Raw genomic sequence first — 23693 nt, forward strand, 5'->3', positions numbered from 1 at the left:
TTGTTTTCAGTTCGATATTTCGGTTTCATTTTTCTTTTTCTCTTTCAAGCTCGCATGATTTCCCCATGTGAAAGAAACCACCGGCCTAGCGAGCATGTGCAGGCATGTTGCGACTGCACCCTCTCCAACTGGAGCTCTTACTGACAGCATAAACTTCGGTGTGCGCGGAAAATGGCATCAATATGCCCCCACAGCTGCGTATCTCTAGCGTGTAGATACGACAGCTGCTGCTAGTATCGCAGCTTAGGCGCTGCAGGAACTAGAAAGCCCTTTTTCTACTGTAGCGTTGTGCTTGTAAGCGCAAAAGCTGCAAGCAGGACACGCTACGAAGCCAGAATGCGCACCACGCCACGGCTCGACGGCGGTGCCAATAAACAAGGAAATGCTGCTTTCATAATAGGCTAGCTGCACTTCTAATTTTATCGCAGGATAGAGTAATGAAAACAGTGCCTCAGGTGTCTCTTTCTTTCTTTCCTTTTTTTTGTTTGTTATCGCCACGCCGTACGGCGCTATCGTTGCGAGGCAGCGTGAAGGTCTCGCGCCGGCTCGCCTTGTCGGTGGAACGCGTTTGTCAGCAATCTCCTTTCCCCAGGGGAAGAGGGGAGCCGCGAGGGCCCCTTTGGCGGCAGTAAAATACCTACAGCGACTTTCAGTATGCTTGGCGTAGCGGCGCCTTGTCATCGCTCTCTCCCCTTTTCGCTGTGGAGAAAGAGGACTGCACCCCCTTTCCCAGAATAATCCCAACAACGAGACGGCTTTGTGGCCGGAAGCAACGTTCGGCTTCCAAACATTCTGGGGTTCGGCGATTATCTCTGCGGGTCTCTGCTCGGTTGCGCGCCGGTTTGCGCTTTGAAAGACTGTGTGCGTTGAGCTGGTTTGGTTTAAGCCGAAGCGGCCGATTCTTAGCTGAGCGCTGAGCATGGCTCCGACTCGTTGGGGCATTGTGGCCGCCGGCCGCATCTGCAACGACTTCGTCGACTGCCTTAACAACCTGCCGAGGGACGAGCACCAGGTGAGTTGAGTACAAGCACTCAAGTGTTTGCGTACGCGCCCGACCATCGTCATTTGGAGCAAAGCGCTGTGTAAAATGCTTTCGAATCGAAGGGGAGTTAAGTCCGTGCTTTCTCGCTTTTGGGGGTTAGAAAAACTTCCATCTTGGTCAGCTAACTGCGAGTTAGTATTATTACATTATTGTTATTATCATTACTGGATATACGAACAACAGAACAATCATAAAGTAGAAGGAAGGAAAGTAGCTAACTGGTAACTCGGGAGAACAACAATAATAACTGCCGCTGAACCTTTTGAGGTTACAGCAGCAACACGAAGGGGTAATTACCACGAAATGTTTTGTGGTTAAAACAGCAACAAAAGGGGGGGAACAGTGCCTGCTGAGTTTCGGGAGCAAAGGAATAGGAAAATTAGTTGAGTTGTGTCGGTTATTTGGTGAAACATGCTGCCGCTACGCTGTAGGTGAAGTGAATTTGTTCATTCTATGTTGTGTCTCTCAAGCAGGACGCAAGTACGCCGTTTATGTGCAGGCAGGTTAAGGAGTTGAACGAAAAAATAATAAAGGAGGAGATAGAAAGCTTTCCTACCGTCACGTTACGTGACAGTGATCTATGGTAAAAGTCAAGGTAAGGTTCACTAGGGCAAGGTGTACGACAGTCTACTGCAGGACGATTGTAGTACAATTTACAGGTGCGTTCTGCATTTGTTCTTATTTCTTATTGTAAGTGTTATGTTTCCCGATTTGCGTTTACCGGCATTGCAACAGCCAATTGCTTGCACAGGTTAGCACAGGAATGGACAAGATTTCCTATTTTGCAACACAAACTTCTGCACAACGTGTATTCATGTCGCGACATGCACGAAGTGTTTTTGCAGCATGATCACTGACGATGATATCACGGACAGCTACGGCTTTTTCTACTCTCATCGTCAACTCTCCAGTTTTCGTGGAGTTTCTGTGTATCATCCTTCAACTCTACTCTCGTCACTGCTGTCACGTGATTGGTGGTACATGGGCGGGTACGGCGCATCCTGGCCTCTGCAAGCATATGTACGAAATTGTCTTGCAGCTTGGTGATAAGTTTTTGTAAGCAACAATTCTGAAATGCGCTACTCTTTTCTGGAAAGCAAACCATTCAATGGGAAATTCAGTGATAAGCTGCACAGATTCTTACGTAATAAAGTGCTTGCTAGGTCGTCGTCTTCAACACGGAAGATAAGCGCCTATTGTGCGGCCGTCAGCGACTTCACCTACGGAAGCTATCAGTTCCTATAGAATTAGGACAAGTTCATTTACCGTTCGCTATCCGTTAGGAAGAGTATAACACATCAATGGCACTTGTATATATATATTTCATTAAGGCTCGACTGGACGGCGTAATCAAGTTCAATGCATGAAATTGTGTTTTTCAGCGCACTTGTTTAGCAAACATTGCCCTTGTTTTTCACTTAATCGTTCCTCGTCACCCCTCTCCCCTCCAAGTCAACAGAACAATCTTCTGGTGTAACTTCCAGAACTTTTGTCCCACAATATTTTCACGTCGTCGTGACGGTGCCCAAGCGTACAGGTTGGAAGAAAGGCGATGTCAAGTAGAAACGGTTTCAGCCGTTTATTTTGAGACCTTCTGCCTGACAGAAAACCAAAGGACAACCTTGTAGCGGGTATGCAGCAAGCCAGGATGGCGGTCGTCAAGTCGGATGCCACCCCTCTAGCCTGACTCTTATTTATACTTGCGTCACTGAACCTTTGAGACGCAGCACTGGCGACAAAGTTAAACATCAAAAAAAAAAAATATGGGGTTTTACGTGCCAAAACCACTTTCTGATTATGAGGCACACCGTAGTGGAGGACTCCGGAAATTTCGACCACCTGGGGTTCTTTAACGTGCACCTAAATCTAAGTACACGGGTGTTTTCGCATTTCGCCCCCATCGAAATGCGGCCGCCGTGGCCGGGATTCGATCCCGCGACCTTGTGCTCAGCAGCCTAACACCATAGCCACTGAGCAACCACGGCGGGTGAAGTTAAACATCGTAACCTACCACAACGCGTCCAAGGCGCACGCATGATCGGATATCGCTGGCGCGCCGTCGCCTGACAGCAGAAAAGCCATACGGAAGCGGATCTGCGAAATAGACACAAATGCACGTTGCGATAACCTCCGTTGTCGTTTCACACTGAACTTAGCCTGTGTGATAGGTATAATAGCGATAACTGCATTGGCCGTTTTCATGGCTTGCACTCAGGTCGTGGCTGTTGCTGGAAGAAACGTCGAGAATGCGAAGAAGTTCGCCGAGCTGCACCACATAAACAAAGCATATTCGACTTATGAGGAGCTGGCAAGGGACCCAGATGTGGGTAAGAAACGATAAGCATGCGCTTTGTGATATTAGTGCTACCAGCGCCTCGGTGCTGTCGATAGGCTTGGGAACATTTAGGGACAATTTAGTATATACGTGATTGAGCTTCTTTTAGCCACGTCTCCCTCCCTATTAATTTGTCATGCGCTGCTCAGTGAAAAATTATTGTTTCAACACGAGTTACGAATTTAAGATACATAATACTGAGAGATAATATTGAAAATGCCTAATTTGTTGTCGATATAGACTAGTACTATTCCGATCAAGTAGATTTCACGTTAGTGTTGTGCTGTTGTTGTTCTTTAATAACTGCACACCAATGAAAAGGTAGGCTACAATAAAGCCAACTATCCCAATACACAGTTGAAAACTACACACATATCACACGCACAAGCAAAGTCTGCAAAAATAGTTGTAGAAAAGAGAAAAACAATTTAACCGTTATTAGCAAAAAAAAGGTGATTGTTAGAATCTTCTTGCGTAAAAGGTGCCTAAAATTATCATCAGTGTAACGAATTTTGGTGCACATAGAGGCTGAATTCAAGCGATGAATGCGATGAATGTCAAGCGATTAATTTGAACAAGCTCTTAGTTAGAATACAGTTTGCAAACAGTCGTAGCTCGAACCAAACTTGGTGCTTTGTGTGCAGAGGTGGCGTACGTTGGCTCCCTTCACCCGGACCACTACCCGACTCTAAAGCTACTCCTGGAGAATGGCAAACACATTCTCTGTGAGAAACCCCTCACCATGAACCGGCGGGACACCGAAGACATCTGCCGGATAGCCAAGGAGAAGAAGCTCTTCCTTATGGAGGTCTGCATGCGAGAATATGCGTATCTGTTGCATATTAGACAGCTCAAATAGCCCCACTGTATATCGTACTCAGGGGTCAGTGATCTGACGTAAGGTCAATCACACATGGGCAAACTGATCACATCACTTTGTTAGGAACACTTCAGTTAGACAAAAGCAGTTCTCTGTTGACCGGCCTTAGTTTTTCACAGGAATCCCAAAAGAAGATGCCTCGCAAATGCTCAGCCAAAGGGCCAAATATTGTGACAGTCGGTAGGGCTATAGAAGGAATCGGGAAAGTCGAGGCCTTTTGTTTTGTTTAGGGCTTAGAAAATTAGGAGTAAAGATTGATGAGACAATTTTTATTTCGCACAATGATGAGAGGGAATATTTCTGACATCTTATATTATCATACAGGTCTAAGCGCTATTTACAGCTTATGCGTTTCGATGTATCATCTTTAGATTTTCAAGGACTCAGATTGGTGTTTCTGTTATCCAGTATTATTTCATGGTATTATAAGCTTCTTCGCTCAGCCCGGAGTAAGAAGTGGCTGCATATGTTTAAAGGAAAGCTCGAACACTTCGTAACGGGAAAGCCAGCTGATCCCTTTCTCCCAATGTAACACAGTGCCGTTTCAGCTACCTGCTGTCTGCCGTAAAAAGGAATCACCGTGCGCTATCCAGTGCGTAGTCTGCAGTAAGGCAAGATTGTTTGTTGCTTTTGATTACAACTTACTGTCTTGTTTCATGACACGAAGAATGAGTACGATGCATGAGCTGCCCATGGTTGCCAGAGTGATTTATTACAGCGCCACAGTATGTTCAAGTAATTTTAGTGAGTAACTGTCATGAGCAATAATGCATGAAAGGTGATGCCATTCGGATACTAACCACCGTGATACATGACAATTCAGGCCCTGTGGAGCCGCTTCCTGCCTTCGTACAAGCACATGGAGGAGCTCCTTAGCAACGGAACCATAGGAGAAGTGCGCTATGTGCACTCCACATTTGGCTACCCTATGGACAAACTGAACCGCGTGTTCATCAAGAAGCTCGGTGGATCGGTTTTGCTTACCCTGGGAAACTACTGTGCCAACATCGTCCTCCAGGTTTTCGGTGCTGAGCGACCGGTCAAGATCAGCGCGTGCGGGGACCTAGCGCCCGAAGGTGCGTGCTTTAAGTGCGCTAGCAATTACGGTTGATGTCATGCTGAATGCGCTGGTTCTGTTCTGACCACTAAAGTTTAACACCTTTCTTCAGTCGATTCCCTCAAATATTTAGGACTTAACATCGCCCGCGACCTCACATGGTGATCACACATCACACACATCACAAACAAAGCTAACTGCACCCTTGGCTATCTACGACGTAATATCGCACTGTCCTCGCTCTCCGTGAGGTTATTAGCCTATCAATCTCTTGTAAGACCTAAGTTAGAATATGCGTGCGCGATCTGGGACCCTCATAAACACAACCTTAGCAAGACACTCGAGCCGGTACAAAATCGTGCAGTCAGATTCATCTTTTCTCACTGCTCATATCATACAATTGTCACTCAGTTAAAAACAAAGGCTAATCTTCCCAAACTAGATAGGCGCCGCAAAACATTCAGACTTTGCTTTTATAATAGGCTCTACCATACCCTCCCTCCCGGCAACACCCTTATCAAACCAGCATACCATCTTTCAAGTCGTATCAGCCAGCATAAACCAATTTATCCACCACATTCTCGGACAACTGCTCATCTTCATTGCATCTTTTCTGAAACAGCCATCGATAGGAATAATTGTCCAGTCAGCGTCATTGTTTATAATGATCCTGCGCGTTTTAGGTCTTCCATTTAATAGGCGGCCCGATAGCGTCATCTGCTCATATTGTCTGTAGTATTCTCTTAAGCGTGTTTCTGTTGACGTCTTAATATGTTTATCTAAATGGTCTGCCTGTTTTTGCTTGCCGTGGTCCATAACTAGAAAACATTTTACTGTCACTTTTTGTGCACGTTACGTTCAATATTTGTCGATTGTCATATTTGATAAGTTTCCGGGTTTTTCTTTTGCGTTTTCCTATTCCTTAAGCTGTGGATGTGAAAATATTTCAGTTTTTACGTTTTTATTCGTTACCGTTTCTCTTCTAACTCGTTTAAGTTCTTCCTGCAGTAGTATTGTGTTTCTGCTAATTTGTATGCTCGCCCACCCCTCACGTAAAACCCCTCCAGCCGGCGTATTTGAAGTACTGTAAATAAATAAATAAATAAATAAATAAATAAATAAATAAATGGGCTCGTGGTCATGATGCCATCTTGGTCGTTTCATCGTCTTGATTCCAGCTTCGTCATCCGACTCTAGTCATACCTTCGTCGACGCACTATCGTCGTCATGCAGTCGTCGTAACGCGGTTGTTTTATAGTTGTCATCACTTCAGTAACTTGATCTCATTGCCGTCAAACCGTCATTGCGATGCCACCTTCGTCGTTCCGTTGACATCGATCTTTATTTGTCACCCTATTATAATCATACTGTTCTCATTCATTCGTGATTATGCCGCTTTGTGGTGCCGTCATCGCGAGACAGTCGCTATCTTTCATTCGTTGCCAGACCGCCCTCGTAATAGCGTCGTGCTGTGCTATTGTCATCACACCAGCTTCCTCATGCATCCGCCGCTCGTCATGCCGTCGTTCTCACGCAATCTTATTCAAACAGGTTTGATAACACAATGATCGCTACGTCATTGTCTTCATACACTTGTTGTTATCCAATTGTCCTCATTTGGTTGTCACGTCGTCATCGTCGTCGTGCAGTCGTCGTCATGCATTCGTTGTCATACCACAGTCGTGATGCCGTCGCAGTCATTGCATCGACGTCACTGTAACTTCGACATCCGATTCCTGTCATGCTACAATCGTCGTCTCGCTGCCGTTCACGATCGTCGTTACGTAAGTACCATCATCCCACTGTCGTCGTTCTGTCGTCGTCATACCACCTTCGTCGATCCATCGACGTCATTCGTTCGTCATCCTATCGTAATGATGCTCTAGTCATTCAGCCGTGATTTTGCCGCCGTTGTCATGCCAACATCGTCATGGCATCGTCGTCACACAAGACGTTAGCATGTATCCCTTGTCACACCGTTGTCGTCATACCGCCGTCGTCGTGCTATCGTCGTCGTTCCAGCTTCTTCCTCCTGTTCTCGTCATACCCTCGTCACCTCTTTGTCCCCATGTCGTTGTCGTCATGCTTTCCTCGTTATACCCCCTTTGTCGTTCCATCTATGTCATTCTTTCTTCGTCATTGCGTCGTCCGGCGTCGGCGTCATAAGTCATCATGCCGCCATGCTCATGGACGGCCTTGGCAAGCGTGTGCCATGGAAAAGTGGGATGATATGGGAGTATGTAGCAAATAGCCGGTGCAATAAAATTCTCAAAATAGCACCTCACTTGTTAAATAAACGTTACTTAAGGCTGTTATAATTTATTATTATTATTATTATTATTATTATTATTATTATTATTATTATTATTTTGCAGGCGTTGACCAGGCCGTCGCTGTGGCAATGGAATTTAGAGGAGGCCGACTTGCGACGTTTGCGTTGTCAGGCATTGTCAAGTTGCCGGGAATCGCAGAGATCGTTGGGACAAAAGGCAAGATCACCGTAAGTGAACGTCCTGGTATAAGGTATAAGATGAACCACCATGATGGCCTAGTAGCTTTGACGGTGGACTGCTAAGCCCGAGGGCATGGGTCAAATCCCGTTTTTTTTTTCTTTTTTTTTTGGTTTTGCACACTTTTGTAGCCTTGTGTTTTCTAGGCCCGCATGTTGAGGCAAGCCGCCTGTGACCCAAAACATGAACCAGTGATGCTATGAAAGCAGCATTTGGAGGGAGTTAATGCCTCTGGCAGCAAACACTGAGAAGCTGGTCATGTGGAATTTATTAGCTGAATGCAATATGTAGCTGCAGCCTGAAAATAGAGATAAGGGTAGGAAGTCATATACAGAGGACAAGTTATGCACTTCATGTTAGCTTTAACTTCGACTGTATTTGAAATCACTTCTCCGTATGTTACGTGTCTTCTATTCGGCTTTTAGCTGCTTTATGCAATGTAATTTGTAACCATCAGGCTCCGCATGATCGGAAATACGATTTTTTAAGCGTGTACAACATTTGGGAAGCCTTTGCATTTCTGGTTAAAATCCCTGCCTTCTCTCTTTATTTCCTCCTCCTTCTGCTCCTGCCACTGCAGTGGAAAGGCGGCAGTAGGTAATGTACTGAAAAGAAAAATTGCACCTACTTCATAACTACAACAGTAAGGCCTGGCCACCTGTAGTAAGCTGAATTCATATTAGACTAAGGCTTGTGTTTTAAGTTTTTACCGTACTTCAAGGCATACCTACCTACTGAATTATGACTTTCTTTTTATCTTTTCAAATAAACGACCTGCAACGTGCACAGGTTGCCCACGCGGCTCCGGACTGCAAGTCAGAAGCCGAGAAAATACAATCGGGACGTCATTTCCTCATTACTCAAACACATATGGTTTTGCTTTGATGTGTTAGGGCTGCCGCCATGTCGGTTGACAGCTTGTCACGCCTACTACATGTGCGTTAAACTGAGGCGCCTGAAGTTTGGCGAGCTGGCTAGCTCACTTTTAATCAGGGTACGGACAGGCAGCACCAAATTATCCCGCACAGTTAACCTTGCCATGGACAGCCAAACAATGATATCAATGTCTGCATCAGCGCCTACAGTAGTCTCCACATTGACTTCAACACCCCCACTAAGACTGATATGGTTGCAACCCAATAATATGGGTATGGTTGTACCCGATAATAGAGTGAGCAAAATTGCATTTTCATTTCTTCTTTTTTTAAAATATGAGCGCGCTCGCCTTTTAAAGCAATAATAAAGCGTTTGTAAACACTCTGAGCACAAACAGAACGCCTTATTTTTCCAAATTTACTGTTAAGGGAGTTGCTTTAGCTTTAATTACTTTCCTAATTTTCCCCTGTCCGTCTGTGTTCGTCAGCCCGCGGGTTTTTATTATTATATACATGAAGACATAAGCTTGGAGTAAAATTTTGCACTGGTTATGCAACTAAAGCTCTTATTCGGTTGGCTTGTTCACCTGTGCACATTAAGTTGCGGCCTTTTTTATGAAAGGAATTAAAATACGTATGGGAGACTTCATTGCCGTATGGGGGCGGTGACTGCATTTCGTCGTTGTAGAACCATAAAACGCACATTGTAGTGAGCTTTAAAGTCTGGCGTTCAAAATTGGATATTAGATTTCCTGGAATGTTCTCATTGAAAAGCAAAAGAAAAACGAATTCTTCAATAGACGAAATTCGCTTTAGGTTTTTGGGTTGCTACATGTCTTCCGCATGGTTACCTGTTTTCGGCAGCAGTCAGGCCACATGCTGAAATGGTCACTGCGAATGTGATTACAATGTTCTTTCTCCAATGCCTTTCACCTCAAAGCTGCACCCACCCTTTCATGCGCCAACCTGCGTCGAGTCGCCAGCCGGAAAGGTCGAGTTCCAACTTCCACCAACTTCCGTGCCTCACAACTTCCCCAACACAGCTGGCTTGCGATACCAGGCAGAAGAAGTGAGGAGGTGTTTGCGTGAAGGTGAGAATTCTCCAAAAAACATTCACTACCGATGCATGTGATAGCAGTTTTCGATAGCTTTTCAGTTCAATTTTCGATGGTATGTTTTCTGCTTTCTCGTGGTCCTCTTTGGATGCGCTTCTGTGCTGGGACCACGGTGTCCCAAATTACGAAGATTATACTTAGCATGCCGTTAACTCTCATAGAGGCATCAATCGACGCATTCTTGCACTGCAGAAAGTGCGTCTCCTAAGCATCATATAATATTACATAATGTAGTGCTTAGTTCCACCTAAATTTCCATACACCTTTATGGTCGCCCGATACACTCAACAACTTATGCGGTTATAAAATTCCAATGAGAACGAAAGATAGGAAAATCAGCTGTTAAGCAGCCTTTGTTTCGTGTCACCTGCAGCTGTTAAGCGAAAGCATCCGTGATCTACGAACGTTTACCACTACAGTATAATAAATGCTCTTGAGATTTGGTTGCATGCAGTGGAGTGATTATAATGTGAACGAAATAACAACGAAACCTGTTTTTATCGTAGAAGCTGGCTTTTGTGAGTGTTATAGCCGCTGTGAATTTATTAAGAAAAGCAGACATCGTAAATAGATATTTTGTGAGTTATCAAACACCTGGTGTCACTTTTTAATAAACTTGTTCAGTGACATCAAGTGACGAATTGTGGATGCACAAGTACAGGTGATTTTTCTAATTGAACTCTTCTTGATTCGTCTGTCAACCAGAATTCTGCACAAGGAATCTGCAAGCGTTGTCGTTTTAATACAAACACTGCACATTCTTACGCAAATTAGCATTGCAATTAACGGTTTACAATACATGTGTTGCACTTGGCTTATCAAGTTGGAATTTTAACGTAATAATGGTAGAGCAATGAAATTAACAGGAAGTATAGCAAAACTTATTGCTGGGCAAGTTGGTATATCTTAATGACAACCCGAAGGGCGCAAGCGTATGGACAAAAAATGTATAGCGAAGAAAAATGAAGGACGCTTCGTTTGCCTGTCTCCTATTTGTTTCGCTATACATTGCATGATCATGTGTTCGTGCCCTTCAGGCAGTCATTAGGATAAAGCTTCAGCTTGGAGTCAGTTGTTGTGCCACCTATTAAAATACGACATGTAAAGTACCGAAATGCTTTTATCAGACAACATCGGGACCGATTTAATTTAAATTTGTTGCATTTTAGAGAGAAAGTTAAGTTCTCACAGTGTAAGCAGAGAATCCTTATGTAAGGCTTGATTTACGGAACATTTGCGAAAATTGGTGAGCTTGAAAAAACACAAAGTTTACCAATCTGTACATCTGCACCAAACGCATCTATCGCAGTTTTCGAAACCGCATCCGTTAGGCATGTAAAGGAAAAAATATTATATGAATTTACAGCTTACGTGAAATTGTTACTTGTTTACGAAAGCTTTGTAAAACTGCTACTCTCAGATAATTGGGATATTTCACAGCTGTTAACAATATATAAATTTCGTACGTTTTAGATGTTTTATTAGGTGCAGTTTAAAATATTGTTATGTTTACTATATTCCGAGATTTGTAAACTTGACATTCGAGTCTTTTTATATTTCACAGTTTTCAAGACCTTGTCGAAACATTCTGATGATGCAAATAAAAAAATCCTCCTGCAGTCACTAGAGATTAACACTATCTTTTAAATGTGACAAACACACAACTGGTGCAGGTGTTGGAGAAAAAAATAATTTTGTTCGAATGTACTTAGCTAAGAGCTCCTGAGCCAAAGCTTCCCCTTGACATGGTTGATTTAACCGGTCCAAAAAATAAAATTTCCCAAATTGTTCTTATTACTCATTTGCAAACCATGTGCTGACAGTGGAAAATAGATGCATCTCACCTACGAAAGCCTTAAGAATTGATAGCGCGGAAGAGCTGCTTCCATCCAGCGCCTGCAAAATGTTTCTCTTCATTTCCTTTTTACTTTTTACAGGCCTTCTTGAAAGCCCTAAGATGACACATCAGGATTCATTGCTGATTGCAGAAATGCTGGATGAAATCTTGAAGCAAGTCGGTGTAGAGTATTAAGATAGTGGCAGCATACATCAAGGAATGCTCCATTCCATGATTTTCTGATTGGTGACACTTAATTGTTGAATTTCACGCATTCGTATACCTTTTTTTTTTGCCTTCTTGCTTTTCTATAACGTAGCCTTCGAGGCCTGCATTTCACTTTTGCTTTTGCTGTAAACGTTGACTATGATTGACTGTGCTGCTGACAATCTTACATATGTTCAAAAGGTTCAGCAGAACATGCCACTCAATAATATTACCAGTCGCTTCGAATGCTGCAACTTCATAAAACTAACAGTTTGAATATGTGCTTCAGAAGTAATTAGGCTGAAGTAACCAAAGCTTACATAATAAAAATGTATTGAAAATGCACAATGTCCATTTGGGCAGTGTTTAAGTAGTTTCAAATTTGGAATTAAAAAGTGTACAATAAAACCGGCAACAAAAATGAACTTTTGCGGCTTTCATAAGATTTGAGTCTATGTAAATTTGCACAAGTTCAAGGTATTTAGCTTTTTACTGCTATTGTTTTGTTATCCCGGGACATTTGATTTCTTGCGTTTTAATGTCACGCTTCGTAGATGGGCGAATTATCAAATATGCAGTTACTTGATTTTCATAGCTATGCATATCTAACGTACAGGTTTGTGACCAAACCGAGCATTTTATATATATCTTTATTCCTAATACAATATTAAGAAACATCGAAAGGTTTATTTTTTTCATACGGTGAACGTTGTCGCGTAAGAAGACAGCGTGATAATAAAAATTGTTCACTGCCTTGAAACGCATATTAGGTGCCAGACAATACAATCTTCTATTGTTTAGGTGGTCATTTCTATTGAAATTCGGCCCTGCCGTCGCATATTCGGCAACAAACAATTGCAGCGATGCTGACGCCATCAGCCGCAGTCACATTAGTCCGAGAACATGAGACTGTTGATTGAGAGACAAGTTTAATGATGTGCTGAAGATGATAAGACTTTTGAGACAAGAGCTCCCTCCAGAATGCAAAATAAACTCTTTTGTCATCTTCTAGTAAATCAAAGAACTGCTAAAGTTACAGGTAAAAAAAAAGGTAAATGAGATCGGTGGCGGTACGTTATGCAACTTCGCACAATGCATTGAATACTATGTACATTTTAATAACAGCCCCAGATTTGTTGGGAGACCTGAATTATCTTAGTATATGAAAAATCATTCACTTTTATCGAATGCTAAATATTTTATATAGAAGGATGTTATATCAAAAGCTTTTTCTTATTCTAACCACAGTAACCACGGTTCATCAAAAATGTTTCGGTTAATTTAACCCACACTATTGCATTCACCAATACTGACCAAGGTTGAATGGCTTACTTTCTTGAGGTCACATGTTTATTGAGAAACAAACTAATTAAAAAAATGATCGAAATTTGTTTCCTTAAGTCACGTACCTTTAGCTATCGCAGCCTTGACATTTTAACGTTCCAGTTTAAGCGAGTTTGTGCAAACGCAGTTTCTATAAAGCAAAGCTTTTTTTGCCTATTCCCTGTGATTTGGCGTTCGTCGTCGTTTCCTCGCCGGGTATATTTTGGATGTATATCGACAAATAGGGCCACTGGCTATGTGCTGGCTACTGTCTCGTGGAGCAGACAATTTGGGCCACTGGATATTTGTTATTGGGTATGTGCCCGAACAGAAAACATCGGCATTGGGTATTTGCTACTGGGTACATGCTACAGCGTTTGTGGCCATTCCGGGCCGATCCCGCGGAATGTAGGTGACACTGCGGCACAAGGGGTAAGAAGCCGTAAATGTATTTAAATATCTGTCGCAGCGCTATGTGCCATACACCTCTCACGAACACTCCTTCCTAGACAAGCATCAAATGTTGCCTTCCTCCTCGGGAAGCTCATAGGTAACAGAAACAGGCGACGAGGGTGTGCCCAGGTCACCTCGCAGGCATTGCTGCGACCTCTCTAACTCAAACAACCACGGCGTCACATAGATTCTAACGTAGTGTTGTATTTGTGTTTCTTCTTGTTCATTTCAGATTCGATCATTGTTCATTTCACATCCGGACGTTCGCTCATTTCCATTGAGCGATTTTTTCTGCACTTTAATGCAATGTTTCACCCAGTCTTTCAATAAACCCAGTGGGGCTGTCGTATGTATGTATGTATGTATGTATGTATGTATGTATGTATGTATGTATGTATGTATGTATGTATGTATGTATGTATTGAATGGACGGACGGACGGATGGATAGATGGATGGGAGAGAGGGACATTTACACAAAGGCAGAGAGGTCGGCCTGAGCGATAACTTGCTCTGGCCTGCTGCTCTACCATGGGGCGAAGGACGGGGAGGAAAAGGGCTGATGAATACTCATGGTATGAGGAAGACATGCGTATATACAAGTTCACAGAGTTAAGGCATCTTTAAGGCCATGCGTTCAGCCTATGTGTGTGTGTGTGTGTGTGTGTGTGTGTGTGTGTGTGTGTGTGTGTGTGTGTGTATGTATGTATGTATGTATGTATGTATGTATGTATGTATGTATGTATGTATGTATGTATGTATGTATGTATGTATGTATGTATGTATGTATGTATGTATGTATGTATGTATGTATGTATGTATGTATGTATGTATGTATGTATGTATGTATGTATGTATGTATGTATGTATGTATGTATGTATGTATGTATGTATGTATGTATGTATGTATGTATGTATGTATGTATGTATGTATGTATGTATGTATGTATGTATGTATGTATGTATGTATGTATGTATGTATGTATGTATGTATGTATGTATGTATGTATGTATGTATGTATGTATGTATGTATGTATGTATGTATGTATGTATGTATGTATGTATGTATGTATGTATGTATGTATGTATGTATGTATGTATGTATGTATGTATGTATGTATGTATGTATGTATGTATGTATGTATGTATGTATGTATGTATGTATGTATGTATGTATGTATGTATGTGCATGCATGTATATATGCACACGAATCAATTGCGCACCTATGTACGCGTATGCATGTGTAGTTTTCGATAAAAAAGAATTTGATAACGGAAAAAGCAGGGATATTATTCTACGAAGGTTCAAATGCTTGTGGAATCTAACATGATGTGTATATGGCTGATCTCGTTTTTTTCTCCAATAACTGAGCCTTCTTAGAGCGTATCCTGTATCTGGAAGCACTCATATGTGTGCATTGAGGCTCCGCAGCAAATTGTGTCACGTTGCACCTCTTTATTTTAGCCTCAGTTAAAACGCATTCAATGCATTCAACAGCTGCACTTCTACGCAGGCGCCACACTGCGTTCAACACTCTAAAGGATTAGTTAAAAAAAAGCAAATCAAGTAATTGAATGGTGACAAAAATAGAGTATGAAAACGATGTACATTTGTTCTTTATTTGAATATGTCTAGGTTGTGCTTTCAATGCCTCTTTTTAGAACGATAATCTACTAGAAAGTTAGGATTGAATCAAACAAATCTGAAAAGTAAAGAAAAAAAACGGAGGAAAGATACATGACAGAAAAAAGTAATCGAATATGTTTGACCTGCCCAATTGTATACTGGACGCTGTGGATGGCGTGATTTATTGTCTGTTTCCTTCAATTTAGTTATTTCACGAGACAGATACTTCCAGATCATTTTCAAATGTCCACATGGGTCGATATTTGAGAAGGGTACATTCTCCATTTATGCACATCTGCAACATAAAGACAGGCATGTTACTTAGTTGATCGATTGACTTTTGGTAAGAAACACCTGTTTATAGCCGTGCACGCGATAGTATTGAATTCGTCTCAGTATCATATTGCAGTCCTGCGCTGCCATGTGATATATTGCGGCTCGCAAGATGTAACGCGCAATTGATTCATGTAATTTATCTTTCACGGCTTAGCGTGAGGTATACGCGTGCGATCTGCGACAGTGAAACCTACCCTTGGACAGAGGTGAAACTGATAATCCCTCGTAAATTATTGTTAGGTGGATGTACAGTGAAAGTTATTAGATTGGCACTGGCCTTCTCGATCAGTGTCTTAAGCGGCGCAGGAATAGTATACGGGGCGAAAGAATTTTCTGATTAAAATATTAAGTATAATATGAAAATCAGCAAGGTGGCCGCAGTTTCCTAATATAGAAAATTGTTGTATATTCTAAGAGTATCACGGAAGTAAAAAAAAAGAAGCCCAGATGGGCTTCTCAGATAGAAAGCTTCGCAGTTGAGAAAAAGAATTACGGGATATAGTCTGGCAGGAACCCTACACTATACTTTCGGACAAGTTCCTGTGGCAATGAAGGGAAAGCTACGAAGGCAAAGCGCACAGAAGAGCGCTCGTCAAAACAAGTCTCACATTCTGTCCGCGTTAGTTTCAGCCGGGAAAGGGAAAGCGTAATAATCTTATGTACAAAGGCAAAATGAGACAGCGGACACCACTGATTGATAAATATTATTTATTTTTTTTCTTCTTTCTTTTTCCGCGTTTAGGCAAGTGCGAGACGGTCGCACTTGGCAGCTGCAATGATTACCCAATATCTGTTCCAAGAAGCGGAAAGCGCTTTCAAACACGATCTAACTACTTGACGCACCAACTTGTGTGTAGAAGCTCCGCCCTTGTAGCTAATCCCTTCATTACCATAGAAAGTTGCCTGCGAATGTGCCATTTTATTTGCCGGGGCCAGTCACTCTACCAGCTAGGCTAACCAGGGTGCTGATAGATGGCAAGGCAAGCTCGAATACCCGACAGCTCTAACAAGAACACCGAGCAAGCAAATACTGTCTGCAGAAATATGTGAGGGGAAGGACGTTTTCTGGCTAGGAAAATTGTTGCTCACTTTCGTAGCCCAGCTGATAGAGCAACTACCAATGAAAAGTGGTAGAAAAAGTGACGGAATTTTTAGCTGCAAGACTTTCTGGGGAGTCCGCGTGGGTTTTATTTGTAGCTTCGTGCTACTTGACATGTAAAACGATTTTCCCTCTCGTGACTGTGAGTAAAAAATAAAAATAAAGAGAACGAGCTTTTCTGCGCTTACCCTGCGACTGCCCTTTTCGCACTCAATGCCATCTGGAGCATCGTCGATCATAAGTCTCCCTGGTCTTGCTGGGTCCTTGCAAGTAATCATGCACTTCTCAAGTTTGTATTCTTTGAGGCCTTCCCAAGGCTGAAATGAAATTTAAATGTTTATAAATTCTATTTTGAAACATGTTTGACAACTTCTTTGATTAGAGCTGCAAATAGAGCAGATTAGAACTGCATTTAGCGGCAGTTATACTATTGTACAAAGGTCTATAAACTTGTCTAGAACGCGTGATGCTGAGTGCGCCGGACTACGCAGGCAGCATCAAGCAATGACACATTGTGCGAAACCAGCTAAATATGAGCATGCGATGCTACGTCTACGAGGTGTCTTTACTCGGCCTGCTGGTGGCCTCATGCCCTGGCATCTTTGGCCGTCAGCAGCCCTGCCTGCGTTGCCGTGCTGTAAAACAACAGCGGAAATATCGCAATCCGGAGCGCTACAGACCCTTTTCGCGGAGTGGTTTGTTTCAAGAAAGCGAGATGGTGCTTTCGGTGGTACGTCGCGCATTTCCTCAGCGAAAGCGCACAAATAGGAAACCATTACCGCTTCTGCTTTGATAAATTGTGCAATGAGCTGTCTGAAATCTAACGAGGTGATTGTTAACGCACTGTACTGATCTATACATGCCGCAACATGTGAAACAGTATGGAGGGAATACGACTGCAGTAGCTGGTTGAAAGAATAATGATTGGCATATTAAAGTGACCCTGAACCACTTTTAATCGAAGAAGAGAAATGCATTTGAAGTTAAGCTATTACAGAAATACTTTGCCGCAAAACGTACTTCAACACGTTCAGCCAGAAGCGGAGTTATTGGCAATCAAGCACGGCCTTCAAGCACGGCTTCCGCTCCTTCTTCAATGCCTTCCACTGCTAAGCCCACGGCTGGAGCGAGGCGTGCCCACAACGCTTCTCTTTCTAAGTGTCACCGTGGCGCGCAGTTCAAATTTGATTTTGGATGTTAACGTGGATGCCGCTACTTCCGATTCTGACGTCTACGACGCACCAAACGTAAGCCATAGCGGTTGTCCTCGGCGAGTCCCAGTGCGCTCAACCAGTGGACACGTCACGGCACCCCCGGCGGCCGCGGCATCTATACGCTACGTAGCAGACCGCAACTGCATGCAACTGTAGTGCATATGCGCAGCATTCACTTTGTGCACGGTAAGGCTTGAGTATGTGCTAGGGCTTATATGCTACAGTATGACCATGCTACATGGTGCGTACCGGCTTTGTCTTTCACCAGCTTGGCCGACGGATAGTAACCGCATCTAACTCGGGCATTTTCGAAGCACTATCATTTAGGCTGCCAAGGCGACTAATCAGAAGCGGCCAGGAGTGAATGCGCGCTGGCAAGCGTGCATGTGGTCTGACCCTAGTTGAGCGTTCAAAACTAGTCCAAATTAGCGAGACCCGCCAGCTAGGACACCGATAAGCAGGGTGGCCAAAGCTTGTTGCAAGTTTTATTCCCACGCAAGCGTTCGCGGCCGAGCGTACGTGAGCAGGCGATTGTCGGCTTCTTCCGGAAGTACGTAATTGTTATCAGAGCTCGAAAGCACATTTTCTCTTACTTCAGCCTGTTTATCGAACTTCAATAAATATACACAGTAATAGCAGCAAGAAGCGCACTGATCCAAACACCCTTCTTGATTGACGTTAGCTGTTGGCCATTAACAGCCGTGTATGGAAGTCACCAGCAGGGAAGGAGGGTGAGGCTTCTGTAGGAAAGTGAGCGTTTGAGAGAAAGGTGACTTCATGCTCCGTTTGCCAGCTCCACGCGCCGGGTATGACAGCAATACTTGGCCGAGATGTTCACAGCAGCGTATACACTATCTACGTTTTCTCACCAAGCCCGAAACATGGTTCAGGACCCCTTTAAGAAATGAAATGAATCTGTGGGATCAAGTTCATGGACCGCTGCTGCATAAGGACTGCTTGTGTTGCCAGCTCTTCGCGATGCACGGCTTTCCTCGAGGACAAAAGAATTCACTCGTCCGCCGGCGTTGTGTCACTAACCTCCAAGGAAAGGACTTCAACTCGGGAACGTCGGAAAGAGTGAGTACTGCTCGCTACCCATTAACAAAAGGCTTCCTGGCATAGTAAGTTTCTCGAGCGTGATCTGTACGCATCTAACTCACGCGCAAACTTACGCCCCACTATAGTGGTATATCGACAACGTTCAAGAATAAGTGAACGGGTGTACACTTGAGTTAAAGGGCAACTGAAGCACTTAAAAAAAAAAGTGAGCTTTCAGCGAATTATTATAGTTTTTCACCCCCTGAATACGAAAATCTTAGTTTAACAGGCCAGAAGGCCCCCTGTACTCGGTTTATTTAGCAAAAACAAGCCGCAGCGTCTGTAGACAGCACACGTCGGTTGACTGGCTCTGATGGCGAAGACGATCGTGACGTCAGCTTAAAAATCGGCGGGGTGCGTGATTCGGATAGAGCGTCCATGTGACCCCTGTATGGACGTCATACTCGCGCGCCGTCTTTCGCCGATACGCTTGGCGCGCGAAGGTGAGGGGGTAGAGCAACAAAAATTTAAACGGTGATTGTAGCGCTGTAACGTGCACAATTGACAAAATAACTTCAGCAGTTGAATTATACTATGGCAGCCTTCGAAACCACGCTAACTCTTCCAATTCTAAAACCTCGTCAGCTTCCCTTTAATGCTTAGAAGCATTGGTGACGGCGACTACACCGACAGCACAGGTATATTCGAAGGTGAACATTTCGTGACGGTTCACAGAGTAGCAAGTGACTAGCAATCATACATGTAAGCTGCAAGCCGTTACAAAGTACAGAGCAGCTACGTTCGAAGCATTGCGCGCAGCAAGAACGCATCTATTGCAATTGAGCACACCCGCGAGTGATTAGGCAGAAAATAAACAATTGGATAATGACTGCACCGAGAAATTTTGCCGAGTCAGAAACGCGACAAGCCGCTGCTACAAAGTGTTTGCCAACTAAAGAGCGAATGGAAGAACACACTAATTCTTATTTACTTCATAAGCGGAAGCATTGGACAGCTTGAAATAAATTGGTAGCTTCGCTTTTAGTAAAAACCCCGCATACGCTGCTCGCGCCGTTTGGACAAGGCGTAATCAGCTCCGAAAGCGCTTACATGTCTTTTGAAGCTGTGACCAAAGCTTCGTGTTGTTCATCCAGTCACCGTCTACAACATACGCCGAGCCGAAACAAAGCTTTGCTGAGATGCACCGGCGTCATGCGCATCCATTGTAAACACTGAGGCGACGGAGGCAGCTGCGGCAAGCAATGGACTCGTCACCACGTGATCAAACACGGCGGCGCGCACGGGATCACCGCGAAAAGGGGTGTTCACGCACGCTTCGTACGCACAAGCTCCGGAACTCGCTTATGGCTGTGTCATCGTTGTGTCGATTGCTGCATGTCTATCGCGTGAACCATGCCTCGTATTTTTGCGCGCCACATTGCGGTTGTACGCTTTCGATCGGCAGCTGATGCGTCCCTTAGAACTAATTTCTTCGTCAACGCCCCATGAACTGATTCTCATGAACACATGTAAAGCATGGGCTGTAGCTCTAGCGTGGTTATTTGTTTTGGTCTGCGTGCAGCATTTGTTCCATGAATGACGCAACCATAAGTGAGAGTTTAACCTTATGCGCACGAAACGTTCATTGCGCCCGTCGGATGGTGACTGATGTCTCCGTTTTCGTTTCGCGTCTCGGCACCGCAGGCAGCGCTACTGATGGAAAAACCAGATTCCACAATTTGAGGCGACCAGCAGTGCGAGAGAAGACAAGGCATCTCGTAAATGTAGCCGCATGTGCGTACATTCAGTTGGTTTCGCAATAAGCTGTTACCGCCAGATGTCCCCAGGGCAATTTGGGACACACAGCTCCCGCATTCAAGACAAGCGTCGAGACCTCTGTATGCGTACGGTGCAGCCCGTTGATGTTTCTAACAAAAAATAAGATGGAGTGTTTCATCATCGTGCAGAACCATAGCGTGATTTTTTTGATCTTCTACGTAACTAAAGTATGTTGTAAGGCTTGTCGTGTTGAAAGAATTTCTTTCAGAATAAACCTGAAATATATTTCTAAATTTCTTGCAGTATCTGCTATGTTTCGATTCACCATCACCTCCTGGAAGCGAAATAATAAATGAGAAAAATAAAGAAAGGGAACGAGTCATTATAGTCTTCATCATGTTGCTCAATGTAGGATCTGACTGGAAGAAAATAGAAGGGGCATTATAAAGTTATTTTTTTTTTGTGTTCGATACATCAACGAGAAAAAAAAGGCAGACATTTTGAAGTGCTTAATTAACAGTTTTGGCAGTTATAACACCACGAAATTGCGATGTCGGCAGTGAGGAACATGGTAGTGAAGGACTGCGACTCAAGTTTGACCGCCTGGCTTGTTTTTCGCCACTGTAATGTAAGAACACCAGCGTTGTTGCATTCCAGTTTCCAGTTTACGTGGCCACTATGGCCGGTATTTGATCTCACTTCTTCGCCATCAGCAACACAACTCCACATCTATTCAGCCATTGCGACGAGAAACTATGCACCGTGGTACATCTGAATTTCGATGAATTTTTATCACCAACCACCTTTCTATATTTAGATATGTTTCAAACAACTACGAATGATTATCAGCCGTCTAGATAAAATAGATTCGGAAGTATAACAGGAATAGGGGATTATGTTGTACAGATGCTTTGTGACATGAAAAAACAATAAAGTACATACAATTTTCTAAGGAAATGGCATGTGTCTTTCTGCCATAATGCACTGGCGGAAATCTGTTCTTTTTATAGGCACGAAACTCTGTCATACTGACTAAGACGTAGTGGCCACCTCATTTCAGAACCATCTCGCCGACATGCCTCACTTGAGGTGGTCCCCTTTGTTCACACGTATCTCTTTCGGCTCTCCCTTGTCATACTCCTATTATACTATGCCCACTTCACAGTAAAGGATAGGACATTAATTTTTATGGCTCAGGTTGGCTTTTTTGACATTCCTCTATAAAATAGTTGTAATGCCAAACAGCCACCTCTAGTATTATGTCTCGGTCTGTACTTTGTCTGTTTTTTCATGCGTTGACCTGCCACGGGCGATTTTTCTATTGAGACTGTTTTGCAAGATTGTCTTCGCCACCACGCGCTACGATACTTTCGTCTCCGTCTGGCCGTGTGACTGCTTGGATGGCGAGGTCCCGCCAAGCTATCCCAAAGCCATTTCCCCAATTCCTGGGCAAAGTTGTTGCACAGAAACATCGAGGTTTTAATTTTTTTATCTTACAATAGCAACGTTAACGTTTGCTCTAGAAACTTTTTCACTGTCGGCTCTAGCATTTACGGTTTGACACTTCTTACTGTGAAGGATGCACATTAGCTTTTTAAGTGAGTGTGAACTATACCAAAGTTCAATGTACTGTTTACTGCTGCTTAGTGCAGCTAATAGCAGCTAACAGCAGCAATAGGTTACCGCCATTGGTTTCATGCATGAATTATATTGCCTGAGCTTCAACTAAAAAAAAAATTCCATAATATTTACCCTTCTGAGGCATGCCTTTGGGCAATCGCACTTATGCAACTAACAAACGCTTCGCAATAAAATTATTTCATTTCCTTTATCAATGTTTTGTCTACCTCCGGGCTTGTATGCCCCGAACTTTAAATAAATCTTTTTTTTTTCGAAACTCACTTCTTGGTATGTGGTGCCTTGGACATCCTCATGGTTACGCTGGCAAAATTCATCAAGTGAAGGGCGAGTCTTCGTAACGTCATCATAATAAATTTTTCTTGTTTTTCTGAACATAGTTTTGGTTAGGCACTTTCCGTCTGAGCTCCTGTTAAGAATAACAGTGCGTTGAAGATTATTCAAAAGACAGAATGTAATAATAATGCGGACAAATCAAAGAGTCTACAATATTTTGTGAAAATCAGTTACAGCGCCTCGGAATTAATTGAGACAAGCTTAAATATGTATAAGCAGCTATACGGAGCTCCCCTGAGTTCATGTGTGGAGGTAACATGCAGGCATACCTTCTTTACATCTTGACTGTTTATAGCTGCTTGTCATGACGTCAATAAAAACGAGATCTTTTGCATAAAAGCTTAAGGCGCCCACAATATTTCCGGGCACCTCAACGAGTATTTGTTGGCGCGCCATTTTGAGCGATCCAGGCACGTAATGCATGTAATTGAAGATAACGAAATTTTACGCAGCGACAATCACTGAGCCATGCAAAATATTTAAGAAATGCAGCCGAATTTCTTAAATCATTTGATCTTGCGTCATATCTCTACGCGCAGAAGGTGTCCACAATAATTGAGCATTGAAATCGTGTTCAGAACAAGAGTGTAGTACATTAGAATGGCAGAAAGCTGAGCTAGTTGGTAAGAAATAACGCAAAGAAGGGGCAAGGCGTCCGGACACGGACACAAGAGAAGTGGATAACATGAACGTCGACTATCAACTGAAGGAAGCACTGAGGCGAAAAATGAAAGAAGGCATAAAACTCATCTGCGCATGCTCTGGAATGGTAGTACTACGTGTCAATCGGGTACATGTGTCGGTCTACGTGAGAGGTAACTATTAAGGCATTTGATCTCTTCTTTGTGTAAGGTAATAGAAGGCTGGCTCACACACGCGCTTCCACTATTATTCATGTGCCGTGCCTCGACCATATGACGCGTATCTTCATTCCTATGCTTGTAAAATATCGCGCATTGATTTAACTCAGGCATGCAGTTACAATCTTGGCAG

At 43.3% G+C, this 23693-nt stretch overlaps 2 protein-coding genes across 2 annotated transcripts in view; one reads left to right on the plus strand and one right to left on the minus strand.

Moving 5' to 3' along the window:
* Positions 1-563: 563 nt before the first annotated feature.
* On the plus strand, positions 564-13368 carry LOC126531186 (trans-1,2-dihydrobenzene-1,2-diol dehydrogenase-like). Its single transcript, XM_050178612.3, has 7 exons — positions 564-1012; positions 3258-3369; positions 4022-4185; positions 5081-5333; positions 7690-7814; positions 9640-9790; positions 11752-13368. Exons 1-7 carry the CDS (start codon positions 920-922, stop codon positions 11844-11846), a joined length of 993 nt encoding a protein of 330 aa, XP_050034569.1. The 5' UTR covers positions 564-919; the 3' UTR covers positions 11847-13368.
* A 1864-nt stretch (positions 13369-15232) lies between these two features.
* Positions 15233-23693, minus strand: part of LOC126531187 (uncharacterized) — a 38905-nt gene continuing 30444 nt past the window's right edge. The window contains exons 11-13 of the mRNA XM_055071020.2: positions 22629-22773; positions 16884-17012; positions 15233-15555 (exon numbers count right to left, since the gene is read on the minus strand). The gene's annotated coding sequence lies outside the window, so the exon portion shown is untranslated. The remainder of the gene's footprint in view (positions 15556-16883; positions 17013-22628; positions 22774-23693) is intronic.

Source organism: Dermacentor andersoni, chromosome 5 (assembly GCF_023375885.2).
Source record: "Dermacentor andersoni chromosome 5, qqDerAnde1_hic_scaffold, whole genome shotgun sequence".
NCBI classification, from domain to species: domain Eukaryota; kingdom Metazoa; phylum Arthropoda; class Arachnida; order Ixodida; family Ixodidae; genus Dermacentor; species Dermacentor andersoni.

Excerpts from the sequence above, each read along its gene's own strand:
- LOC126531186 (XM_050178612.3), top strand. The coding sequence starts at position 920 with ATGGCTCCGACTCGTTGGGGCATTGTGGCCGCCGGCCGCATCTGCAAC. Across the intron at positions 5,334-7,689 it reads CGGGGACCTAGCGCCCGAAG|GCGTTGACCAGGCCGTCGCT; the intron begins GTGCGTGCTTTA and ends ATTATTTTGCAG. Across the intron at positions 9,791-11,751 it reads GAGGAGGTGTTTGCGTGAAG|GCCTTCTTGAAAGCCCTAAG; the intron begins GTGAGAATTCTC and ends TACTTTTTACAG.